The sequence below is a fragment of the Phyllostomus discolor genome, chromosome 11 (assembly GCF_004126475.2).
Source record: "Phyllostomus discolor isolate MPI-MPIP mPhyDis1 chromosome 11, mPhyDis1.pri.v3, whole genome shotgun sequence".
NCBI lineage: Eukaryota > Metazoa > Chordata > Mammalia > Chiroptera > Phyllostomidae > Phyllostomus > Phyllostomus discolor.
Window position 1 is genome coordinate 54,624,705 of NC_040913.2, and position 21,745 is coordinate 54,646,449.

The window sequence follows — 21,745 nt, forward strand, 5'->3', positions numbered from 1 at the left end:
ACACTGTGAGTTTTATAGAACTTCAGTTTATGTCCTAAAGTATGTTTTCAGAAAATAGAAGGCCAAGGATATTTTTTAAGTGCACTGAATGACCTTCATTTAAAATTAAGACTTTCCTATATGAATGTGAGTGCAAATACAAATCTCTCTATTTTGTGTTTACAAATACCAAAATAAAAGCATTCTGGGTTAGTTATAATGTTATCTTCTAAAACATTACCAAGAAAATAATAAGAGTATGACTTTTTAAAGAGAATTAAACTATGCTTTATCTTTTTGATGTCACCATAATAAAGCCATCATCATATCCTCATGTGGATGTCCTAGACAAGAGGTTCTACATGTGGTCCCTTGGCAATTTCCTAAATTAAAATATTAAAGGCTTAACAGCCGCTGAATTGACCTTTTTCTGCCTTGCTGCAGACAGATGAGCTGCTGTTTATTAGAAAGGCTTCTTCCCACAGGTGAGGAGCTGTGTGAGCTTCTGCTTTTCTCTTCTCACTCCTTTACAATGTTGGGAATCAAAGTCCTGCTGTTCTAGCAGCTTCAGTTAAATTCTTCCATTTTCAAGACGCCTAGGACATGCTTGATGGTCTTAAGTAGTATTTGGATTAGCTTTTAAATACTTCAGATTCCAAAATTTATGCACAATAACTTAATAACTATTTCATCCTCAGCAACTGCTCATTTAAAGAATTTTACATGGCTAACCTCTGTGCCTTATTTCTTGTATCAAAGTGGGAAATGAAAATAAGAATCAGCAACATACTAACTAACTTGTTGGCTGGTTAAGAGCAATCAGACTCTTCAAAAGAATTTTTGAACTGGTGCCATTTTTTTCCCCCATTAAAATAGTAAAATCAGAACTCTAATTGGGGCTGTGTCCTTACAAAGCAAATCCCTGAAAAAAGCTGTGTAAACATTAAAGTTTCAGGGGCTAACAGTAACAGAAAAAAATCTTTTACAGTTGGGAGGGTGAGGCAAAAAAGGAAAGTGTTACAGACATGAAAGCTCCAAGACCAGCTTACCTACAGAGCTGATGAGCGGAGCTCATGAGTACAGCTTGACTGGGGTCCTCAGTGGAACTCTCAGAAGGGTACAGTGGGGAATGATTAGAAGGGGCATCATTCATGCTATGCTTCAGGTACAGACACCATCAAAAAGCTACAAATGTATTGCAGGATACTGATGTATAAATGCTGCTCTGTTTTTTTCCTGTTTTTTAGTTTCTTCATTTCATGGGAAAACAAAAATATTTTGGACAGCATATTTACAGACCAAGATATTTTTGTCTGTATATAGTTCTAGGTTGTTGCTCTATTTTCTAGAAGCTAAATGTTGAGATTGAAATTATTCATCTGTCCCATGGGTATTAATTTTTTCTTAGAAAAACATCTATGTGTACAATATGAAGTTCCTTTCATTTTTTTTCTGTCTTCCAGGTCCGGGTTGACAGTGGCATCCAACCAGGAAGTGACATTAGCATTTATTATGATCCAATGATTTCCAAAGTTAGTTCTATTTCTTAATGGTTTCTTTCAGTTTTCTTCTGAAAAGGCAATGGACCTGTTTAATTAAAAAGTTTGAAATTGGTCCTTTATTTGATTCATGTGCTAAAATTAAACAAGTATATATACTGATGGAAGAATGGAAGCAAAATAGAGTTTAAGAGAGACATTTCAACATCATGTTAGTTTGCAGCACTCCCTCCTCCCCTATCAAATCAAATCAAACTACTAAGCGCCCCCCTGCCCTGGCTCCACGACAAACTTACTTAACCAATGACACCAACCCAGTCTATTGCAGTGAGAAGGGGTTATAGTGTTTTTTTGGGGGGCATTCCTGAAAATTGACTGTGATAAAACTAATGAATGGCAGTTGATGTCAAAGAGTTTGGTTGATAGTCTACATTTGTTAAAGTACTTTTTATGTTTTTTCTTAAAATTTTATAAATCACTAATTATATAGATTTGACATAATTAAATTTTATATAAGAGTATAGGGTGACTTTTTGCCCAGTAGTCTTTGAAATTTGACTTTCCTGAATACATTAACAACTCTACTCAAACCTTTAGATTTTTAAAAATCTTTAGGATTTTAAGATCTTAGAAAATGTAAAATTCTGACTGTCATAGTTAAAATTGTGGGTTTTATTTAGGAAATTCTATTTTCTCTGAAGTTTTATACTTGTATTTAAGGATGATTTTTTTATTAAAAATCTTATTTCTTAAGATGGTGTCTCCCCCATTTTGGGGGGCTGTGCTTTTAAGTAGTTTCAGTACTATTCAGTAGATTCAGTAAGTCACTTTTTATTTTTATTTTTTCATTTATTTTTACACTTGTTAAAATGAGCTTTAGGTATTTTATTTGTTAGAGAAACACTATTTAATAAAGATACATAAAATAGTATAAATTGATTTAAATAGATAATGGTTTCATTCTTAGATGAATACATATCTGTTCAGAAACAGTACTGAAAATTAATTTTCAAACTAATTAAAGTAATAAAATGTAATAAATGTATTACATAAATGTATTAAATGTACCGAAATGCAAGCTACAAATTGACTAATTTTATAAACAGAAAAATCTTTCATGAATATTTAAGGTATTATTTTACTACTAATATGTATAAGATACATGTAAATAAGCCCCAAATCATATAGAACAGTAAGTTTTTTTTAGCCTCTATGGTATGTTATTTGTAAATGTTAGCTATTCAGGGTGTCAAACTTGGAAACCACAGAGAAATCAGAAATGAGAAAACATCTTGCCTAATTTTTCACTAGCCCAGATGTTTCATTTTCATATCTTTCCATTTATATTTTTTATGCTTATTTTTGTTTATCTCAAATAGCTCTTTACTGTGATAGTGAAAAATAGGAGAAAAGTCTGAAGTAGCTTGATTCTAATATTTATTTACACAGAAAATCTTAATTGACATACTTAATATAAACCAACCCACTGTGAAATTTAAAAGATATTATGGGAAATCTGTCATGAAAAATTTAAATTTTAATAGGATAAATTTTTTGATAGATGGTATATGTATCTCTATAAATCTTTTTGTTTGCTTGCTTTTAGCTAATCACATATGGTTCTAATAGAACTGAAGCACTGAAGAGAATGGAAGATGCACTAGACAATTATGTTATTCGAGGTAAAAATAAACATTTGAGATCCTTTTATTCATCAGTTCTAGATGATAACTTGAAAATTTACTAATTAGGGAATTTGATACAATATTTACTTACTATATGTTTAAGCGGAATAAGAAAAGCTTGAATTAATTAAACTGACATACTAGTTTAGAATAGCTATTTTATTTTCTTTAGCAGTCTTATACTTATATATCTTAAATCATGTTTTATTAAATAACTTAATTTATGACCTTTCCTAGATGAACATTTAGTATTTTATAGGTATACATTACATGTAAAATAGTTCTTTACTCTGAAGACTGCCAGTGCACTTTGAGAGCAGATTTGTTACAGTATTGTCTTTTTTTTTTAGGTATGAAACTTGAAAATGTATGGAGATATAAAATATATAGTGGCTTATAGTTGACTAATGAGAGTAGAAGGAAGAGCTCTTTGCTTTATGAATCAGAACAAATATAGAATATTTTCTAGAAAAGACAATTTTGTGATCTCATTTATATACAGGATAGTTCTAATACTTGACAAAATGTGATTCTGTCAGCCTTTGGGGTAGTGATAACTAATTTAGGAGTAAATTGCATTCTAAATGTTATTAGCAACTTTTCATTCATAATAAAAAGGTCATCCTGGCTGGCGTAGCTCAGTGGATTGAGCGCGGGCTGGGAACCAAAGTGTCCCAGGTTCGATTCCCAGCCAGGGTACATTTCTGGGTTGCAGGCCATAACCCCCAGCAACCGCACATTGATGTTTCTCTCTCTCTCTCTATCTCCCTCCCTTCCCTCCCTAAAAATAAATAAATAAAATCTTAAAAAAAAAAGATCACTTTACTTTAGCCCAGTGTAAACTATCCTCAACTTCAAAATGATGGACTTTAATATCAAATTTAAAGTGTAAAATATAGATTTACTTTGAATTATGAGACTCATGTAGGAAAGACCACATATAAACATATTGAAAGCCCATTTTAGGTCATTCTCAGTACTGTGTGCTGGATTATAAGCTTTCATTGCACCCTGGTGTGCTTCTCCAAAGCATTTACCATAACTGTAATTAATGAATTAGTTGTGTAATTACTGTACTTTTAGGACTATAAGATGCACCAGACCATAAGACACACGCAGGTTTTAGAGGAGGAAAATCGGAAAAAAATTTTTGAAGCAAAAAATGTGGTAAAATATTTAATAACATAAATAACATAGGCTGCCGCCATCCCCCAACCTGCCCACAGCGAGCCAGGCAAGCTACATTCAGACTATAAGACACACTCCCCTTCTTCCCAAATTTGGGGGAAAGTGTGTCTTGTAGTCTGAAAAATACGGTAACTGCTAAATGTTGGATTGTCTCATAAGAATATTAGGTACATTAGGGCAGTGATGGTGACTATCTTATTTACTTGTGTATTTCAAGTGCTTAGCAGTGCCTGACACATGGTAGGTGATTAATATTTGCTGAATGAATTAAAGAAAGATTGAGTAATAACAATGCCTATTTCAAAGAGTTTCTAGTAAACTTGGTGTGAAGATGCATAAAGGTAAGTATTGTATAAATAAGTAGATGTCTTAATAGTGGAGTGGAAAAAGAGAGTGAGGATTCTAAGGTGGGGAGGGTATGTTTTTCCTCACCTCCTCCTTTTGGTCCTTTGAAAGTAACATGAGTACTGATTTAGGACTCATAAGTGGCAGCATTTTTAAAGAGATTGGTAACTTACTATGGAGCTGAAGTAAAAGGGATAGCACACTCAGGAGTGTGACTTGCTATTGTCTTATGGAAAAACAATCTGACATTAGATGTTAAAATAAAAATATATACTCTTTGACCTAGCTGTTCAGTTTTGAATGTTTCAGCATACATCTTAAGGGTAGATTGTGTTCCAACAAAGCCACAATACCACTATCACACCAAAGGAAATTAAAAGGAATCTCATAATATCATCTAATGTATTCTCTGTATTCAAGTTGTCACCAAAGTGTCTTTTTAAATCTTTTTTAACCCCATACACAGTCTAGTCAGAGCTTACACATATTTTTTGTTATATATTGTTATGGTCTTTGCCCTTTTTGTATTTTGTATGATTAATATTTTAGAAAAGTCAGGGAAACTTTCTTATAGAATATCTTACATCTAGGCTGGAGTTCCAGTAATGTTCCAGTGAATGCACTTGGGAAATGAACTGGAAAGTTGGGGTTATAGTTGAATGTGATTTATTTTGAATTGGTGATTTATTTTGAATTGGTGATTTTGAATGTGGTACAGTTATTGAACACTAGATGATTTTTTGGTGTGACTATGGGACTAGGTAACTAAAGCTGAAGACTAGTTTATTTGGAATCAGACCCTAGAACCTGAGTGCTGGGATCATCTACACAGGGTGACATGAGTTAGGATTAGAAGGAAGGTCATGAATTGGTAACATAAATTCTATTGTGAATGTTGGGTTGTGGCAAGGATGTTGACAGATGGCAGAATTGAAGAAGATTTTATGACCAGATAAAGTAAACCTTAAGAAAATAATTTTTTCCAAGGATTAGAATAGGTAATATTTTGGAAGAGGCAGTAGATCACAAGGAGGTATATTAGGGTTGCTGGAGAAGTGAGGTTCCTGAGGGCACTGAGGCCTCCAGGTGAGGCAGTGGGGTACATGGAATGTTCTATGAAGATAATGAAACAATAGACTTGACTGGTGATGGAGCAGGAATCTCAAAAGATGTTGTGGGATGGGTTGGAAAAGAGAGAAGTGCTCTGCAGTGTTGGGGATAGTTGGGTCAGCTGAGGTTCCAAGGATGAGGGATGGTCAGAGAAGCTTGTACTTCTGGTGATGAGTGCAGAGTCCCAGGAATACCCTGGAAGAAGGTGAGCACTTGGGGTCAGAGGTATTCTAAGGGGACTGGGTCTGTATACTTCATCAAAATAATTTCTAAACCTATTTACTTTTCTTTGGCCCTGCTATCCTGTGCTACCACTGCCTATATTGTGGACTAGCAAATACTTTCCTCAATGGGCTCTCTGTAACTACTCTTTATATGCATCAATCCATCCTCCAGTGTGGACTGAATAAACTTTTTAAAGTATAGACCCAACCAACTATCACTTCCCTGCTAAAAACCCTTTAGTTTCTTCCCATTTCTTTCACAGTCCCATTTCCTTCACGTTGACGGTATAGTTCATTTATACCACTTTTGCTCATGCCTCTTTTTTCCTACTTCATTATTGCTATCCTCTCTCCACCTGAGGACCTTCATAGTTAGGCTATTGTGTAAATGGCTGTAACAAAGATAATAAAAGATACAGTGACCTAACAGAGGTATAGTTTAATTTCTCTTCCATGTAATAATCCAGAAAAGATGTTGTCAGAGAATGTTAAGGTGACCCTTGCATTCACAGCAAATGGTTTTCATTTTGAGGTCCAAAGTGGCTACTTCCATGCCCATTATTAGGCCTCAGTAGGAAGGTAGCAGGGGCAAAGAAGGTCATGTTCACTTTTTTTTTAAATTCAGTGCATAACTTAGAAGATATCCTCTATTTTTGTTCCCGTGCTATTGGTGTTTAGACATATGGTGAAACCTAGCTGTTAGGAAGCTGAGAAATGTAGCTGATATCAAGTGGTCATATGTTAAGCTAAAGAGTAGAATTTCTTTTATTAAGGGAAGGAAGGGAGATAGATATTGGTGGACAACTAGGGAATATATCATGCTTCTGCTCATCTGTGGAAAAAAAACACCTACACAAGGTCAGCACTAATAAGATGGGATACCTATAAGGACTGTAAGGAGAATCTGGTGGGAATGATTGGGAAACATGAAACAAAATACATGGCATGAAGGGAAGAGACTTGTTTGATGATATATGTTTGTAAAATTCTGACTTTTAGATCTATAGTAATATTTCAAAATAAGTAAAATCATTAATATTCTAGGGGAAAAACTCAAAATGGAATGCAGACAAATAAATGGACAGGAGTCTGTAAATAATATACTCATGCTGAAGGAGAGAAAAAAGCTAACCTTAGTTTTAACAATATTTTGACTGATACTTAAGCTAAAGACAAACTATAAACAAACATTAAATTCTAGTATTAGGTTTGTTTTTCCTAGTTCATAAGTTATCAGTTCTGAAACCAGTTTATGTATATTCTGGGATTGAGGAAAAAAGAAAGAAAGAAAGAAAGATTGATAGATAGATAGGTGTGTATATATGTATATATATTTTTTTGGATAAGAGGAGAGAAGTTTCTCAATATCAGAGAAGGGAGTTACAGATGTGGGAATGGATAAAGGTAGAATGAACCCTATGGTGTTGAAATGAAATTGGAGGTATTAGTATGAATTCTTAATTCTTACACAGATTGAAAAATAAATATATATGTTATTGGGTGTATGTGTGTTTGTACATGTGCATGTATGTGCACATATATAAACATATTCGCCAGCTCAGAGTTTCTCAGCTTTCTCACTGTTGACATCTTGGAATAAACAATTATTTGTTGTGGAGGGCCTGTTGTGTGCAAGGTAGGATATTTATCAATGTCCTTGGCTACTACCCACACTAAATGACAATAGCATCTCCTCAGTTGTATGTCCTGGGGGGCAATCACCCTTAAGTGAGAACCATTGCCCTGCTTAGAGGTCATAGAAGCATTGACACCCATAGCAATGAGCATACCAAGCACCTAGGTTTTGTTTTCTAAACGTCATTCTCTGATTTCAGGAAGATTAAAAAATGAGCCTGAAATATCTTGTATAAGAAAGTGAGTGTGCAAAAATGATATGTCAAAAAGATACAGGAGCCAGCTATAAGAGGCTCCCCTGGCCACTTAGGGAAAACTTCAGCAAGAAAATACATAATGCTAGCAATTCATTAAGATCCATAGAATAAAATACGGGTCTGTGAATTCTTACTCATATATATGTGTAAGAAAGATAATTGAGGGAGGAGGCACAGCTCTTCCTTATGGTAGATTTTTAACTAATAAGTATAGGAAAATCACCACTTGGCAAGCACCAAATTGTTTAGGTAAAAATCATCAGTGATGGATGCTAAAATTGATGAGTGAAAATCTGTTAAGTATAGTGGAAAAATAGTACCTTTAAAATGGAAAAACCTAACAACTGACCCAAATGATCAAAATTAACATAATTGGTAATGGGACAGATCAACAACATGTACTTCTTGATATACACTGAAAGGAAAGACATCATTCCTGTGACATTCTTTTCAAAAATGTATAATGTGAATATAATCAGGAGAAAACATCAGACAAACCAAATTGAAAGACAGGATACAAAATAAATGGCTTGCAGTCTTAAAAAGTGTCAAGGTCAAGAAACACAAAGAAAAGTGGATTAACTTATGTAGATCAAAGGAAACTAAGGACACATGACAATTAAATGCAATGTGTCATCCTGGATTAGTTCCTGGACCAAGAAAAATTGTTTTTTCTTTTGTAGTAAAGGTCATAAATGGGACAACTGCTGACATTTGAATAAGGCCCATAGATTAGATAATGATACTGTTATCAAGGTTAATTTTCTGGTTTGGTCATTGTACTGTGATTACATAAGAGAATTACTTTGGTTTTAGGAAATGTACACTCAAGTATTTAGATGTTAAGTGCATCACGTCTGCAACTTGCCCTAAATATTTAAGGAAAAAAAATGTGCGTAGAAAGAGAGGGAGGAAAAGAAAATGAATGATAAAACAAATAAATATGATAAGATGTTAACATTTGTAGAATCTGGGAAAAGGATATATAGTAATTCTTTGTATCCTACTTTTTGTGAAGTTCCTACAATTTTGATTTTATTTCAAAATAAAATGTTTTAAGAGTAGGTGAAGAGGAGCATGTAGCCTCCTCTCTCCAAAGCTAACATATAAGGAATAAAAACAGGCATTTGTGATTTTTACATATATATCACTCATCTGACTAATTCAAAAGGATAGAGAAGTTTAAAAAATATGTCATGAAGGACAGAAAAGAAAGTACAGTTTACTCCCTAATTTGATAACTGTTTAGTTGTTTAAGTATGTTTTTTTCCCCTGAGTTGTTTATGAGCTGTTGTTAAAGTAAAGAATCTTTAGAGCAAAAATATAATTTATTTAGAGTTAGTTTCTGTGTTCCCATGAACAGTGGTATTTGGCCTCTGTTTGATCCTGGTAGTGTGCGGAGCTAATGTCTGGCCAGTGTTTTGGAAGCAGCAGGCAGTCAGCAGAAAGCTGCACCTAGGGGTCCTGTCTTCTGTGGGCCAGTCATGATTTCTCACACAGATGGGGCTTCATGAACTCTGGCAGAGGTCGGTCCTCAATTCATAGTCTAAAATTCAGAGTCATAATTTTTATGAGTATGTGATTACTACTGTTTTTAAAAATATAAACTAAGTCTCAGAAAGTACCTCTACTTGCTAATTGTTTGAACAAGGATCAGTTTAAACAGTATTGTCTTTTCTGGAACATAGAAAGAAAGTAAACTAAGTACAAAATGGTAAATTTCAAATATGTAGGATATCTTTGGACAGTTCAATGATTTTTTTCCATGTACCTTATCTTTTGAGCTTTTAAGCATAAATTATTTTTTTTTTGATTACTGCTGTTTGGCTAACGGTTTTGGGAGTAGTTGAGTCACCTAGATTTTGATGGTCTGACATTAGACATTATTTTACCTTATAGTCATTAGGAAAGAAAAACATAATGATTTGATTTTGTATAGTAAAATGTAATATTATATTCTGAGAACATTAAAGAGAAAATGCTTTTGTGTATTAATTTTACCCCTGAAACAGCATTTATCAAGATAAAAGTGTATATTTTCATGCTGAATTTACTCCTGAAGTAGAAAGATTTTTAAAAGTCCTGTTGCTTTATTTTTGTGATTGAGTGGCTCTGTTCTTTGATATCCAAAATGTATATTAATATTTGCTTTTAATTCTTTTGAGTTATGTTCTCTAAAATCAGTGCTTTTTCAACTTTGAATATGAATAAAAACACAACATACCATTTATCTTATAAAACTGCATACATTTTAATTTTTTGAATGTCATCAGTGGGCATCAGAAAATACTCTTGTTTTGGTTCAATGTATCATTAACTATTTCTGAAAGTTGTGTTGTATTTTACTGAAGACAGAGTCTGATGCCGACCATTTTGGCATTAGTCATACAGAGAGTAAGAAAATTTACACCAGTGAGGGCTGTAACAAGAAAGCCAGTAAAGTTAAATATGAAGTGTATAGAATAAACAGTATTATTTGTATTTAACTGGAGAAGATAAGGATAAAAATTCTGAGTTAGATTGCCTTTCTAAGTTATTTACTATTTATGCAAAAAAGCTCATAAATAAAAACATTCAGAATTGTTAATTTGCATGTAAGAACACCTTTTTTTTGGAAATAAAATTAAAGCTGTACCTTGATCTAACCTTCATCCTTTCCTGTAAATTATACATGAATAATTTTTGTTTTTCATTTGTCTGTTTCTCACTGTCCATGTCCATTCTTCTGTAGGTACTTTCTAATTTGACTTCTATTCTGAACTCATCATGTAGGCATCATCAAGCATCTCAAGCATCTCACAAGAATCTCAAATTAAACTTGCCCCCAACTTTTCCTCTCAACCTGTTCTTCTTTTTGTAAAGGGCATATTCTGTTACATCAAGCCAGAACTTTAGGTGTGCTTAACTCATCTCCCCGCTTCTCAGAAGCCACTATGTCACCAAGTCCTTTCTACTTCCTAAATCTCTTTCAAGTCCACCTACTTTTCTCCTGTATTGTCCACACCCTAGCTGTGGGCCACATGAGGCTTTGCCATCATTCAACAAATCTCCTGCAATTGTCTGCTAGTTTTTTTTCCCATCTTCTGTCTTGCCCCTCCCCAACCCCTTTTTCAGTAGCAAGTTGAATGATTCCTGGAATGTACATATCTAGTCATATCTACTCTATTTAAACCATTCTGGTTGATCTCAAGTTAAAGTAAAATCTTTGCATTTCTATCAGACCCTGAGTTACCCCTGTTTGAGTTTTTAGGCACACTGTTCTCTCTTTTGCCTGTATCCTTTGGCTACGGTGTCCTTTCAGCCTCAACCTAGAAATACCTGGTGGTATCCATTTGCTTTTTACAGTGGTAAAAATTCTTCCATAATTTAAAGTCTTCCCTAATATTACCCATGTTTGTGTCCTTCTGCATCTTTATTTTCTTCCCAGCCAGAATTTTAGTGTAACTCAAAAATACTTCTCTTTTCCTGGAAAATCATACCAGTCATTGACTGTACATATATACTTCTCTGGCAGGCTATCACCATTTACTTTTTTAAAAATATATTTTATTGATTATGCTGTTACACTTGTTCCATTTCCCCCCTTTATTCCCCTCTTCCCTGCACACCCCCTCCCACCCTTTAGTTTATGTCCATGGATCATGCATATAGTATTCTTAACCTCCCCCTGTCTATTTTCTTCCTACAACTTTTGCTACTTATTCCCTGTACCTTTCCACCCATTTTTCCCTCCTCTTCTCCACTGGTAAGCCTTCAAGTGATCTCCATTTCTGTGATTCTGTTCCTGTTATACTTGTTTGCTTAGGTGTTTTTTTTAAGATTTGGTTGTTGATAGTTGTGAGTTTTTTGTCATTTTACTGTTCATAATTTTGATCTTGTTTTGTTGCTGTGTTGTGGCACTGTATGTGGGGGAGGTGTCTGAGAGGGAACAAAGCCACTTGTTCAGCTCTATGCTGGCTTTCAGTCACTTCTGCTGCCACCCACGCACAAATTGGACCCTTCTGGTGTTGATTGCCATGTGGGTGGTTTTATGTATGTTCTAGGACCCTGTGGGTCTCTCCAATGAAGTCCCCTGTGAGGTTGGGAGTTTCTCTTGCAGCCTCAACCCCCACAAGTTTTTTCAGGCAGAGGTTTTGAGGCTTTATTTTTCTCCACTGGAATGCTGGGTTGTGCAGTCTGTCTCTATCTTGCTCCCCAGTAGTTCCTCCTGGTTTATCTGCATGTGAATGTGGGACCAACTGCTCCTCCAGACACCCCTTTGCCACAAGCTCCCTCTGCCCAGCTGCCTGTCTCCGCCCCTCCTAACAGTCTGAATGAATGTTTCTTCTTTAACTCTTTGGTTGTCAGGCTTCCATACAGTTTGATTTTCTGTCAGTTCAGGTTGCTTTTTGTTTTTAAATTTGTTGTTGTCCTTCTTTTGGTTGTGCTAGGAAGCATAGTGTATCTACCTATGCCTCCATTTTGTCTGGAAGCCCACACCATTTTCTTTTTCAAAAGGACTTTAGTTTTGTCTTTTTTTAAAAAAAAATTTTTATTTTAATCATTGTTCAAGTACAGTTTTCTCCACCCTACTCCCATTCCAGCCCACCCACCCAACCCTCCCCCCTTCCCCCCCGTTACCCCCACCCCTAGTTTTTGTCCATGTGTCCTCCAAATTTGTTCCTGTAAACCTTACCCATTCCCCCCTGAAATTCCCTCTTCTCTCCCCTCTGGTCACTGTCAGACTATCCCCTATTTCAGTGTCTTTGGTTATATTTTGCTACTTTTTTTGTTTTGTTGTTTAGATTCCTGTTAAAGGTGATATCATGTGGTATTTGTCTTTCACTGCCTGGCTTGTTTCGCTTAGCATAATGCTTTCCAGCTCCATCCATGCTGTTGCAAAGGGTAGGAGTTCCTCCTTTCTTTCTGCTGCATAGAATTCCATTGTGTAAATGCACCATAGTTTTTTGATCCATTCATTTACCGATGGGCATCTAGGTTGCTTCCAGCACCTAGCTATTGTAAATTGTGCTGCTATGAACATCGGGGTGCAAATGTTCTTTTGTATTGGCGTTTCCGTGTTCTTAGGATATAGTCCCAGCAGTGGAATTGCCGGGTCAAAAGGCAGATCCATTTTTAGTTTTCTGAGGAAGTTCCATATTGCTTTCCACAGTGGTTGTACCAGTCTGCAGTCCCACCAACAGTACACTAGGGACCCCCTTTCTCCACAGCCTCTCCAACACTTGTTGTTTGTTGCTTTGTTCATGGTGGCCATTCTGAATGGTGTGAAGTGGTATCTCACTGTGGTTTTAATTTGCATCTCTCTGATAGCTAGCGATATTGAGCATCATTTCATGTGTCTTTGGATTTTCTGTATGTCCTCCTTGGAGAAATGTCTGTTCAAGTCCTTTGCCCATTTTTTAATCGGGCTACTTGTCTTCTTAGAGTGGAGTCGTGTAAGTTCTTTATATATTTTGGAGAGTAAACCCTTGTCTGAGGTATCATTGGCAAATATGTTTTTCCATACAGTTGGTTCTCTTTTAATTTTGATACTGTTTTCTTTAGCTGTGCAGAAGCTTTTAATTTTGATGAGGTCCCATTTGTTTATTCTTTCCTTTATGTCCCTTGCTCTAGGGGACATGTCAGTAAAAAAGTTTCTGCGTGAAATATCTGAGATTTTCCTACCTACGTTCTCTTCTAGGACTTTAATGGTGTCACGTTTTATATTTAAGTCTTTTATCCCCCTTGAATCTATTTTTGTATAAGGTGTAAGTTGGTGGTCGAGTTTCATTTTTTTGCACGTAGCTGTCCAGTTCTCCCAACACCATTTGTTGAAGAGGCTATTTTTACTCCATTTTATGTTGCTGCTTCCTTTGTCAAATATTAATTGACCGTAGAGGCTTGGGTTTATTTCTGGTCTCTCTGTTCTGTTCCATTGGTCCATGTGCCTGTTTTTATGCCAGTACCAGGCAGTTTTGATTATAGTGGCCTTGTAGTATAGTTTAGTGTCAGGAATTGTGATCCCTCCTACTTTACTCTTCTTTCTCAAAATTGCAGCAGCTATTCGGGGTCATTTATGGTTCCATATAAATTGTTTAAGTGTTTGTTCTATGTCTGTGAAATATGCCGTTGATACTTTAATAGGTATTGCATTGAATGTGTAAATTGCTTTTGGTAGTATGGACATTTTGATGATATTAATTCTTCCAATCCATGAACACGGTATATGTTTCCATTTGTTTGTGTCTTCCTTGATTTCACTCCTCAGTGTTATGTAGTTTTCTGAATACAGTTCTTTTACCTCTTTGGTTAGGTTTATTCCTAGGTATTTTATTTTTCTTTTTGCTATTTCAAATGGGATTTTTTTCTTGATTTCTGCTTCTGCTGTTTCATTGTAGGTGTACAGAAATGCCTTTGATTTCTGGATATTGACTTTGTATCCTGCTGTTTTGCCAAATTCATTTATTAGGTCAAGCAGTTTTTTGGTGGAGTCTATAGGATTTTCTATGTACACTATCATGTCATCTGCAAACAGTGACAGTTTTGTTTCTTCCTTTCCGATTTGGATTTCTTTTATTTCTTTTTCTTGTCTGATTGCTGTGGCTAGAACTTCCAGTACTATATTGAATAGAAGTGGTGGAAGTGGACATCCTTGTCTTGTTCCTGTTCATAGTGGAAAAGGTTTTAATTTTTGCCCATTGAGTATAATGTTGGCTGTAGGTTTCTCATATATGGCCTTTATTATGTTGAGGAATGCTCCCTCTATTCCCACTTTACTGAGCGTTTTTATCATAAATGGGTGCTGTACCTTATCAAATGCTTTTTCTGCATCTATTGATATGATCATGTGGTTTTTGTCTTTGCTTTTGTTTATGTGATGTATTACATTTACTGATTTGCGAATATTGTACCATCCTTGCATCCCTGGAATGAATCCCACTTGGTCATGGTGTATGATCTTCTTAATGTACTGTTGGATGCGGTTTGCCAGTATCTTGTTGAGGATTTTAGCGTCAATGTTCATCAGCGATATTGGCCTGTAGTTTTCTTTCTTTGTTGTGTCTTTATCTGGTTTTGGAATTAAGATGATGTTGGCCTCATAAAAAGAGTTTGGGAGTCTTCCATTTTTTTGGATTTTTTGAAATAGTCTGTGAAGGATAGGGGTTAGTTCTTCCTTAAATGCTTTGTAGAATTCTCCTGTGAAACCATCTGGTCCCGGGCTTTTGTGTTGGGAGTTTTTTGATTACTGCTTCAATTTCTTTTGCTGTTATTGGTTTGTGCAGGCTTTCTGCTTCCATTTTATTGAGTTTTGGAACATTATATTTTTCTAGAAATTTGTCCATTTCATCTAGGTTTTCAAATTTCTTGGCATACAGTTCTTCGTAGTAATTTCTTACAGTCCTTTGTATTTCTGTGTTATCTGTTGTAATCTCTCCTCTTTCATTTCTGATTGTGTTTATTTGGGTTTTCTCTCTTTTTTTCTTGATGAGTCTGCTTAAAGGCTTGTCGATTTTGTTTATCTTTTCAAAGAACCAGCTCTTGGATTCATTGATCTTTAGAATTTTGCTTTTAGTCTCTATGTCATTTAATTCTGCTCTGATCTTGGTTACTTCCTTCCTTCCGCTTGCTCTGGGCTGTCTGTTGTTGTTCCTCGAGTTCTTGTACATGTAGGGTTAGGTTGTTTGTTTGAAATGTTTCTAACTTTTTTAGGTGGGCCTGTATCGCTATGAACTTCCCTCTCAGGACTGCCTTGGCTGTGTCCCATAAGTTTTGGGTTGTTGTGAGTTCATTTTCATTTGTTTCCAAAAACCGTTTGATTTCTTCCCTAATATCATTCTTGACCCATTCATTGTTTACTAGCATGCTGTTTAATCTCTATGAATTTGAGTATTTTGGTTTTTTTCCCTTGAGGTTGGTTTCTAGTTTCAGTCCCTTGTGGTCTGAGAAATTGCTTGGTATGATTTCAATTTTTTTGAAATTGTTGAGGCTTGTTTTGTGTCCTATCATGTGGTCAATCTTTGAAAATGTTCCATGTACATTTGAAAAAAATGTGTATTTGGCTTCTTTGGGATGGAGGGTTCTGTAAATATCAGTAAAGCCCATTTCATCAAGGGTATTGTTCAATGCCACAATATCTTTGTTCATATTGTGGGGGTGTTAAAATCCCCCACAATAATTGTGTTGCTGTCCACATCTTTCTTGAAGTCCTCTAAGATTTTCTTTATGTATTTGGGTGCTCCTATGTTGGGTGCATATATATTTACAATATTTATGTCTTCTTGGTGAATTCTTCCCTTGAGTATTATGAAATGACCTTCTGGGCCTCTCTTTATCGTCCTTCTTTGTAAGTCTATTTTGTCATATATGAGTATTGCTACCCCGGCTTTTTTTTCCTGTCCATTTGCTTGGAAAATTTGTTTCCAGCCCTTCACTTTCAACCTGTGCAGATCTTTTATCCTGAGGTGGGTCTCTTGTAGACAGCATATGTGTGGGTCATGTTTTCTTATCCAATCAGCTATTCTATGTCTTTTGATTGGAGCATTTAATCCATTTACGTTTAAGGTTATTATTGATAGGTACTTATTCATTGCCTTTTATGTACGTGTGATCCTCTCTCACTCTCTCTTTTCCTTTCTTTCCTTAAAGCAGTCCCTTCAGCATCTCTTGCAGAGCTGGTTTAGTGGAGGTGTATTCTTTTAGACTTCTTTTGTCTGAGAAGCTTCTTATTTGGCCTTCTATCTTGATTGAGAGCCTTGCTGGGTAAAGTAGTTGTGGTTGCAGGCCTCTGGTTCTCATTAGTTGGGTTATTTCTTGCCATTCTCTTCTGGCTTGGAGTGTTTCCATTGAGAAGTCAGCTGTTAGCCTTATTGGGGCTCCCTTGTATGTTACTTCCTGTTTCTCCCTTGCTGCCTTTTCGATTCTCTCTTTGTCTTGAAATTTTGTCATTTTAATGATGATGTGTCTTGAGGTGGGCCTCTTTGGGTTCCTCTTGATTGGGACTCTCTGTGTTTCCTGGATTTGTGTGACTTTTTCTCTCATCAAATTAAGGAAGTTTTCCATCATTACTTTTTCAAATAGGTTTTCTATCCCTTGTTCTTCTTCTTCTCCTTCTGGTATCCCTATTATACGGATATTATTACGTTTCATATTGTCTTGCATTTCTCTTAATCCCTCTTCATTTTTTCTGAGCCTCTTTTCCTTTTCTTGCTCTTTCTGGTGTTTTCTTGTAGTTTGTCCTCTAGCTCGCTGATCCGATCTTCTGCTTCATCGATCCTGCTTTTCATTCCTTCTACTGTGTTCTTCAGTTCAGAAATTGTATTTTTCATTTCCTCTTGGCCCTTGTTGAGAGTTTCTATTTCCTTTTTTATGCTGATGTAGTTTTCATTGAGTTCATTGTAACTTCCCTGTAGTTTCTCGTAGCTCATTGTGAGCTCATTGAGCTTCTTGACAATCACTGCTTTAAATTCAATATCTGATGGTTGAATTGCCTGTATTTCATTTAGCATTCATTTTGAGGCTTCCTCCTTTCCTTTCATTTGGGGATTATTTCTTTGTCTTCCATTGTTTTTGAGACTCTTCTCGTTCGCCTCAGCTTCTTATATTGATCTGTTCTGGCTCCCTGGATTTATGTTGTGAACTTCTTTAGTAGAATAGCGGTGAGTTTCAGTGGTGCTGTTTCCTTGATCTCCCAGGCTCACTGGTCTTGGGCTGTCGTTTAAGTTGGCTTTGTGTTTGCCTTTGGGTTTTGGTTGTTGTTGAGTCCTTCTTTGGTGGTTCCTTCCCACCAGCTGGTTAAATGAGGGTCACTCTGTCTACCACCTTCTGTATTTTGTTGTGCTGGTGAGGGCAGGTTGTGTTGAAGCTTGTTCTTCTGTGTGTACAAGGTTTAAAGAAATCTTGTTCAGTTGTTTGTATTGGGCACTGTCTCTACTGTTTAGTTGTATTTCCAGATAATTCCTGGATTGCGGTTTGTGTGGTTACTACTCTCTCCTTCACCTTCTTCTGCTGTTATCTGTTAGTGGTTCCTTTGTTGTTGGGTTTCCTCTTCCAGTGGGTATCCTGGTGTTCACCTCCTCCACCTATTCTTTTTTGTCATCAGATGGAGGGGAGGGCAAAATGGTTTAAGACAGCAACCGAGAATTCTATGCTATTTACAGTAGTAGCAAGTAGGGAAGATATAGGAGATCCTTTCACTATGTATAGTGTTAACCGTGGTCTTCCACCCAGCTATCTGATTTTTAGAAAGGATGGAAAGAAGATAAAACTCTTGTTGGGGGAGGAAGGATTGTGAGTTGGATCTATAAAGCAGGGAGATTGTGGGCGGTCAGATTCTGGGGTAAGGTGAGAGTAAAGGATAGTAAATAGGTGTAGTGGTGAGAGAATAGAGTTAACCACTACAGTAATAGAGTTCAGGAAACTTTGAAATGGGCTAAGATCTGGGGGCGGGGGGTGTTGTGAAGTAATTACAATTGCATGGAACAGCAGTTATTTACAATAATATTATGGCAACATTCATATGACAGAGTCTATGAGATCTAGGTAACAGGAATAGGGAGTACAGAACATCGAGTAGTGTGCTGATGGGACACAGGTCAGTTAAAGGACAGTAGATTAGTAATACGGTATAGAAAGAGATATCAGGGGAAAGCTGTCAGGTCATACAATATATCCAGCCTAGCAAAGCAGGCTATACAATAATAAGAGGGATATAAAAATATTGTTAAAAAAAAAAAGATGTAGGAACACTGGAAAAATAATAATAATACAAATATGCAATAACTTGCAGGTTCTCTGTAATCGCAGAGTGATATTTATCTCACTGTCCCAGCTGTTGTGATGCCCCTTCTTTGGGTTCGACTTTGGTCTTTTCACAGATCCAGGATTTTGTCTCACTTGTAGGTATTTAGGAAAAAATTTTAAAAAGTAAAAAATAGAAAAGGCAGACGAAGGAAGGAAGAAGAGATAAAATTGGAGGACAGGATGGAGGAAGGAATAAAACAAGAGATCAGGTAAGAGGGGAAAAAGAAATCAAAAGAGAATAAAAACAATAAAACTTAAAAAATTAAAAATTGTTAAAAAAATAGAATCAAATTAAAAAGTCTCTTGGTTTCAAAGTGGCCAAACCGGTTTTTCTGCTCTTGCTGGTTGAGGCAGGCTGAAGGATGATTTGTTTGGCTTTTCTTCCTTGGCCAGTGGAGTTCGCACTGGCTCCTCAGCCTTGGGCCCTGGGTGTGGGGATCAGGTCTTTCCCCAGGGTTACTGCTGTGGGCTGGTGTGTGGGGATGCTGTCCTTGCAGTTGCCTTCAAAGGGCTGAATGTAATTTTAGGACTGTATAAATGTAACCACTTCTTAACAGTTAGCGAGAGCTTGGTGCTTCCACAAGGTAGAAACAAGGTGAAGGGCTGGTTTTGGCCCACAGGCCTTGTGTTTGCCACCTGTGCTCTAGATAGAGATAGGCATCAACTTAGATTTGTGAAGCTGCATTCTTACAGAATATGAAATTAAAAGATCGGTTGGTAGGTCACTGCTTGGGCTTAGGATGTAGTACAACTTCTCTAATATTTATTAATCATATATTAATTTCTGGTCTATATTTATTCTCAGATGAATGGATAATAATGAGCACAATGATAATAATGCAACTTCTTGAGTGGAAGACATTGCATTAAGCATTACCCCATTTATAGCTCATGACAGTCATACAAATTAGGTTCTGTTGTCACAATTTTACAAATGAGGAAACTAAAACTTGGAGAGCTTACATAACTTCATCAAAGTGAAAGCAGACTTGGTACTTGAACTTGGTACTTGAACTTGAGAGGCTGACTTGATAATTGCAAAAGGGAGGGTTCTATAAGACTTGAGTAGCAAGATAAGAATAAGTCTCTCTAGGTTTGTTTCATAACATAATAGTACAGATTAGAACTATACAGAAGTGGGCTAAAGAAGTTGGAAGGAATTAACAAACTTCTCTGTTTTGCATCATCTTCAGCTCTTTTATGTTCCAGATACCCTGCTCTTCATATGAAAGCCTTCTTTCCCTGAAAATTTTTACTATCTTTTTACTTTACCTTTTATTCCTACTTAATTTGACCAAGATCAAATACTTCCTTCATGAAGTCTTTCTATATCATAGAACTCTCCCAATATCATTCATCTCCCTCTTGCTGTAGTTTTGTATTTGAACTTGGCTTTATAGTATATATGTACTAGGCTTAGTTTTTCTTAGAAGATTAAAAGCTTTTCTCCTTCTCCTCCTCCTTCCTTTTCTTCCTTCTCTTCCCCTTCCCTTGATATATAATAAACTTCTCATATATACATTTGTGAAATCACCACGATCAAGATAATGAACATTTCTTTGACTTCCTAAACTTTCCTCATGCCCTTTGCAATCCACCTCTCCAACCTGTTCCAATGCAACCACATGATCTGCTTTCTGTCACTAAGCTGTTTTGCATTTTCTGAAATGTTATATTAATGGGTTCATTGTGTTTGCATTATTGTTAGTCTTCTTTAATTCATAATAATTTTGAGATTCATCTTTGTACACATTAGTGATTCACTTCTTTTTAATATATTTTATTGATTATGCTATTACAGTTTTCCCATTTCCCCCCCTTTAGTCCCCTCCACTCTGCAAACGCCCTCCCACCCACATCCCCCCCCCCCTTTAGTTCATGTCCATGGGTCATATATAGATAAGTTATTTGGCTTCTATATTTCCTATATGATTCTTAACTTTCCCCTGTCTATATTCTATCTACCATTTATGCTACTTATTCTCTGTACCCTTTCCACCTCTCCCCAACCACTCCCTCACTGATAACCCTCCATGTAATCTCCATTTCTATGATTTTGTTCCTGTTCTAGTTGTTTGCTTAGTCTCTTTTGGTTTTGCTTTAGGTGTGGTTGTTAATAATTGTGAGTTTGCTGTCCTTTTATTATACATGTTTTTTTTATCTTCTTTTTCTTAGATAATTCCCTTGAACATTTCATACAATAAGGGCTGGGTGATGATGAACTCCTTTATCTTGACCTTATCTGGGAAGCACTTCATCTGCCCTTCCATTCTAAATGATAGCTTTGCTGGATACAGCAATCTTGGATGTAGGACCTTGCCTTTTTAGGACTTGGAATACTTCTTCCCAGCCCCTTCTTGCCTGTAAGGTTTCTTTTGAGAAATCAGCTGACAATCTTATGGAAACTACTTTGTAGATAACTCTCTCTTTTCCTCTTGCATTTTTTAGGATTTTCTTTTTAACTTTAATCTTGGGTAACTTAATGATGATGTGCCTTGGTGTGTTCCTCCTTGAGTCCAACTTCTTTGGAACTCTTTGAGCTTCTTGGACTTCCTGTAAGTCTATGTCTTTTGTCAGGTTGGGGAAATTCTCCTTCATTATCTTTTCTTTTTTTAAAAATATTTATTTATTTTTAGACAGGGAAGGGAAGGAGAAAGAGAGAGAGAGAAACATCAATGTGTGGTTGCTGGGGGTCATGGCCTGCAACCCAGGCATGTACCCTGACTGGGAATCAAACCTGCGACACTTTGGTTTGCAGCCTGTGCTCAATCCACTGAGCTACGCCAGCCAGGGCTTATATTTTCAAATAAGTTTTTTTTAAATTTTAATCATTGTTCAAGTACAGTTTTCTCCCCCCCCACTCCCATTCCAGCCCACCCACCCAACCAAATAAGTTTTTAATTTCTTGCTCTTCCTCCTCTCCTTCTGGCACCCCTATGATTCAGTCATTGAAACATGTAAAGATGTCCTGGGGGTTCCTAAGCTTCTCATTTTTTTTTTTAATTCTTGTTCCTTCATGCTGTTCTGATTGAATGTTTCTTTCT

At 36.2% G+C, this 21,745-nt stretch overlaps 1 protein-coding gene across 4 annotated transcripts in view; it reads left to right on the plus strand.

Annotated features, from left to right (window-relative positions):
• PCCA (propionyl-CoA carboxylase subunit alpha) overlaps nt 1-21,745 on the plus strand; it is a 488,979-nt gene that overhangs the window by 267,407 nt on the left and 199,827 nt on the right. For all 4 annotated transcript variants that reach the window (XM_028526281.1, XM_028526274.2, XM_036011417.1 and 1 more), the window contains 2 exons: nt 1,443-1,511; nt 3,085-3,160. In XM_028526281.1, coding sequence (XP_028382082.1) covers nt 1,443-1,511; nt 3,085-3,160 — 145 coding nt within the window. The remainder of the gene's footprint in view (nt 1-1,442; nt 1,512-3,084; nt 3,161-21,745) is intronic.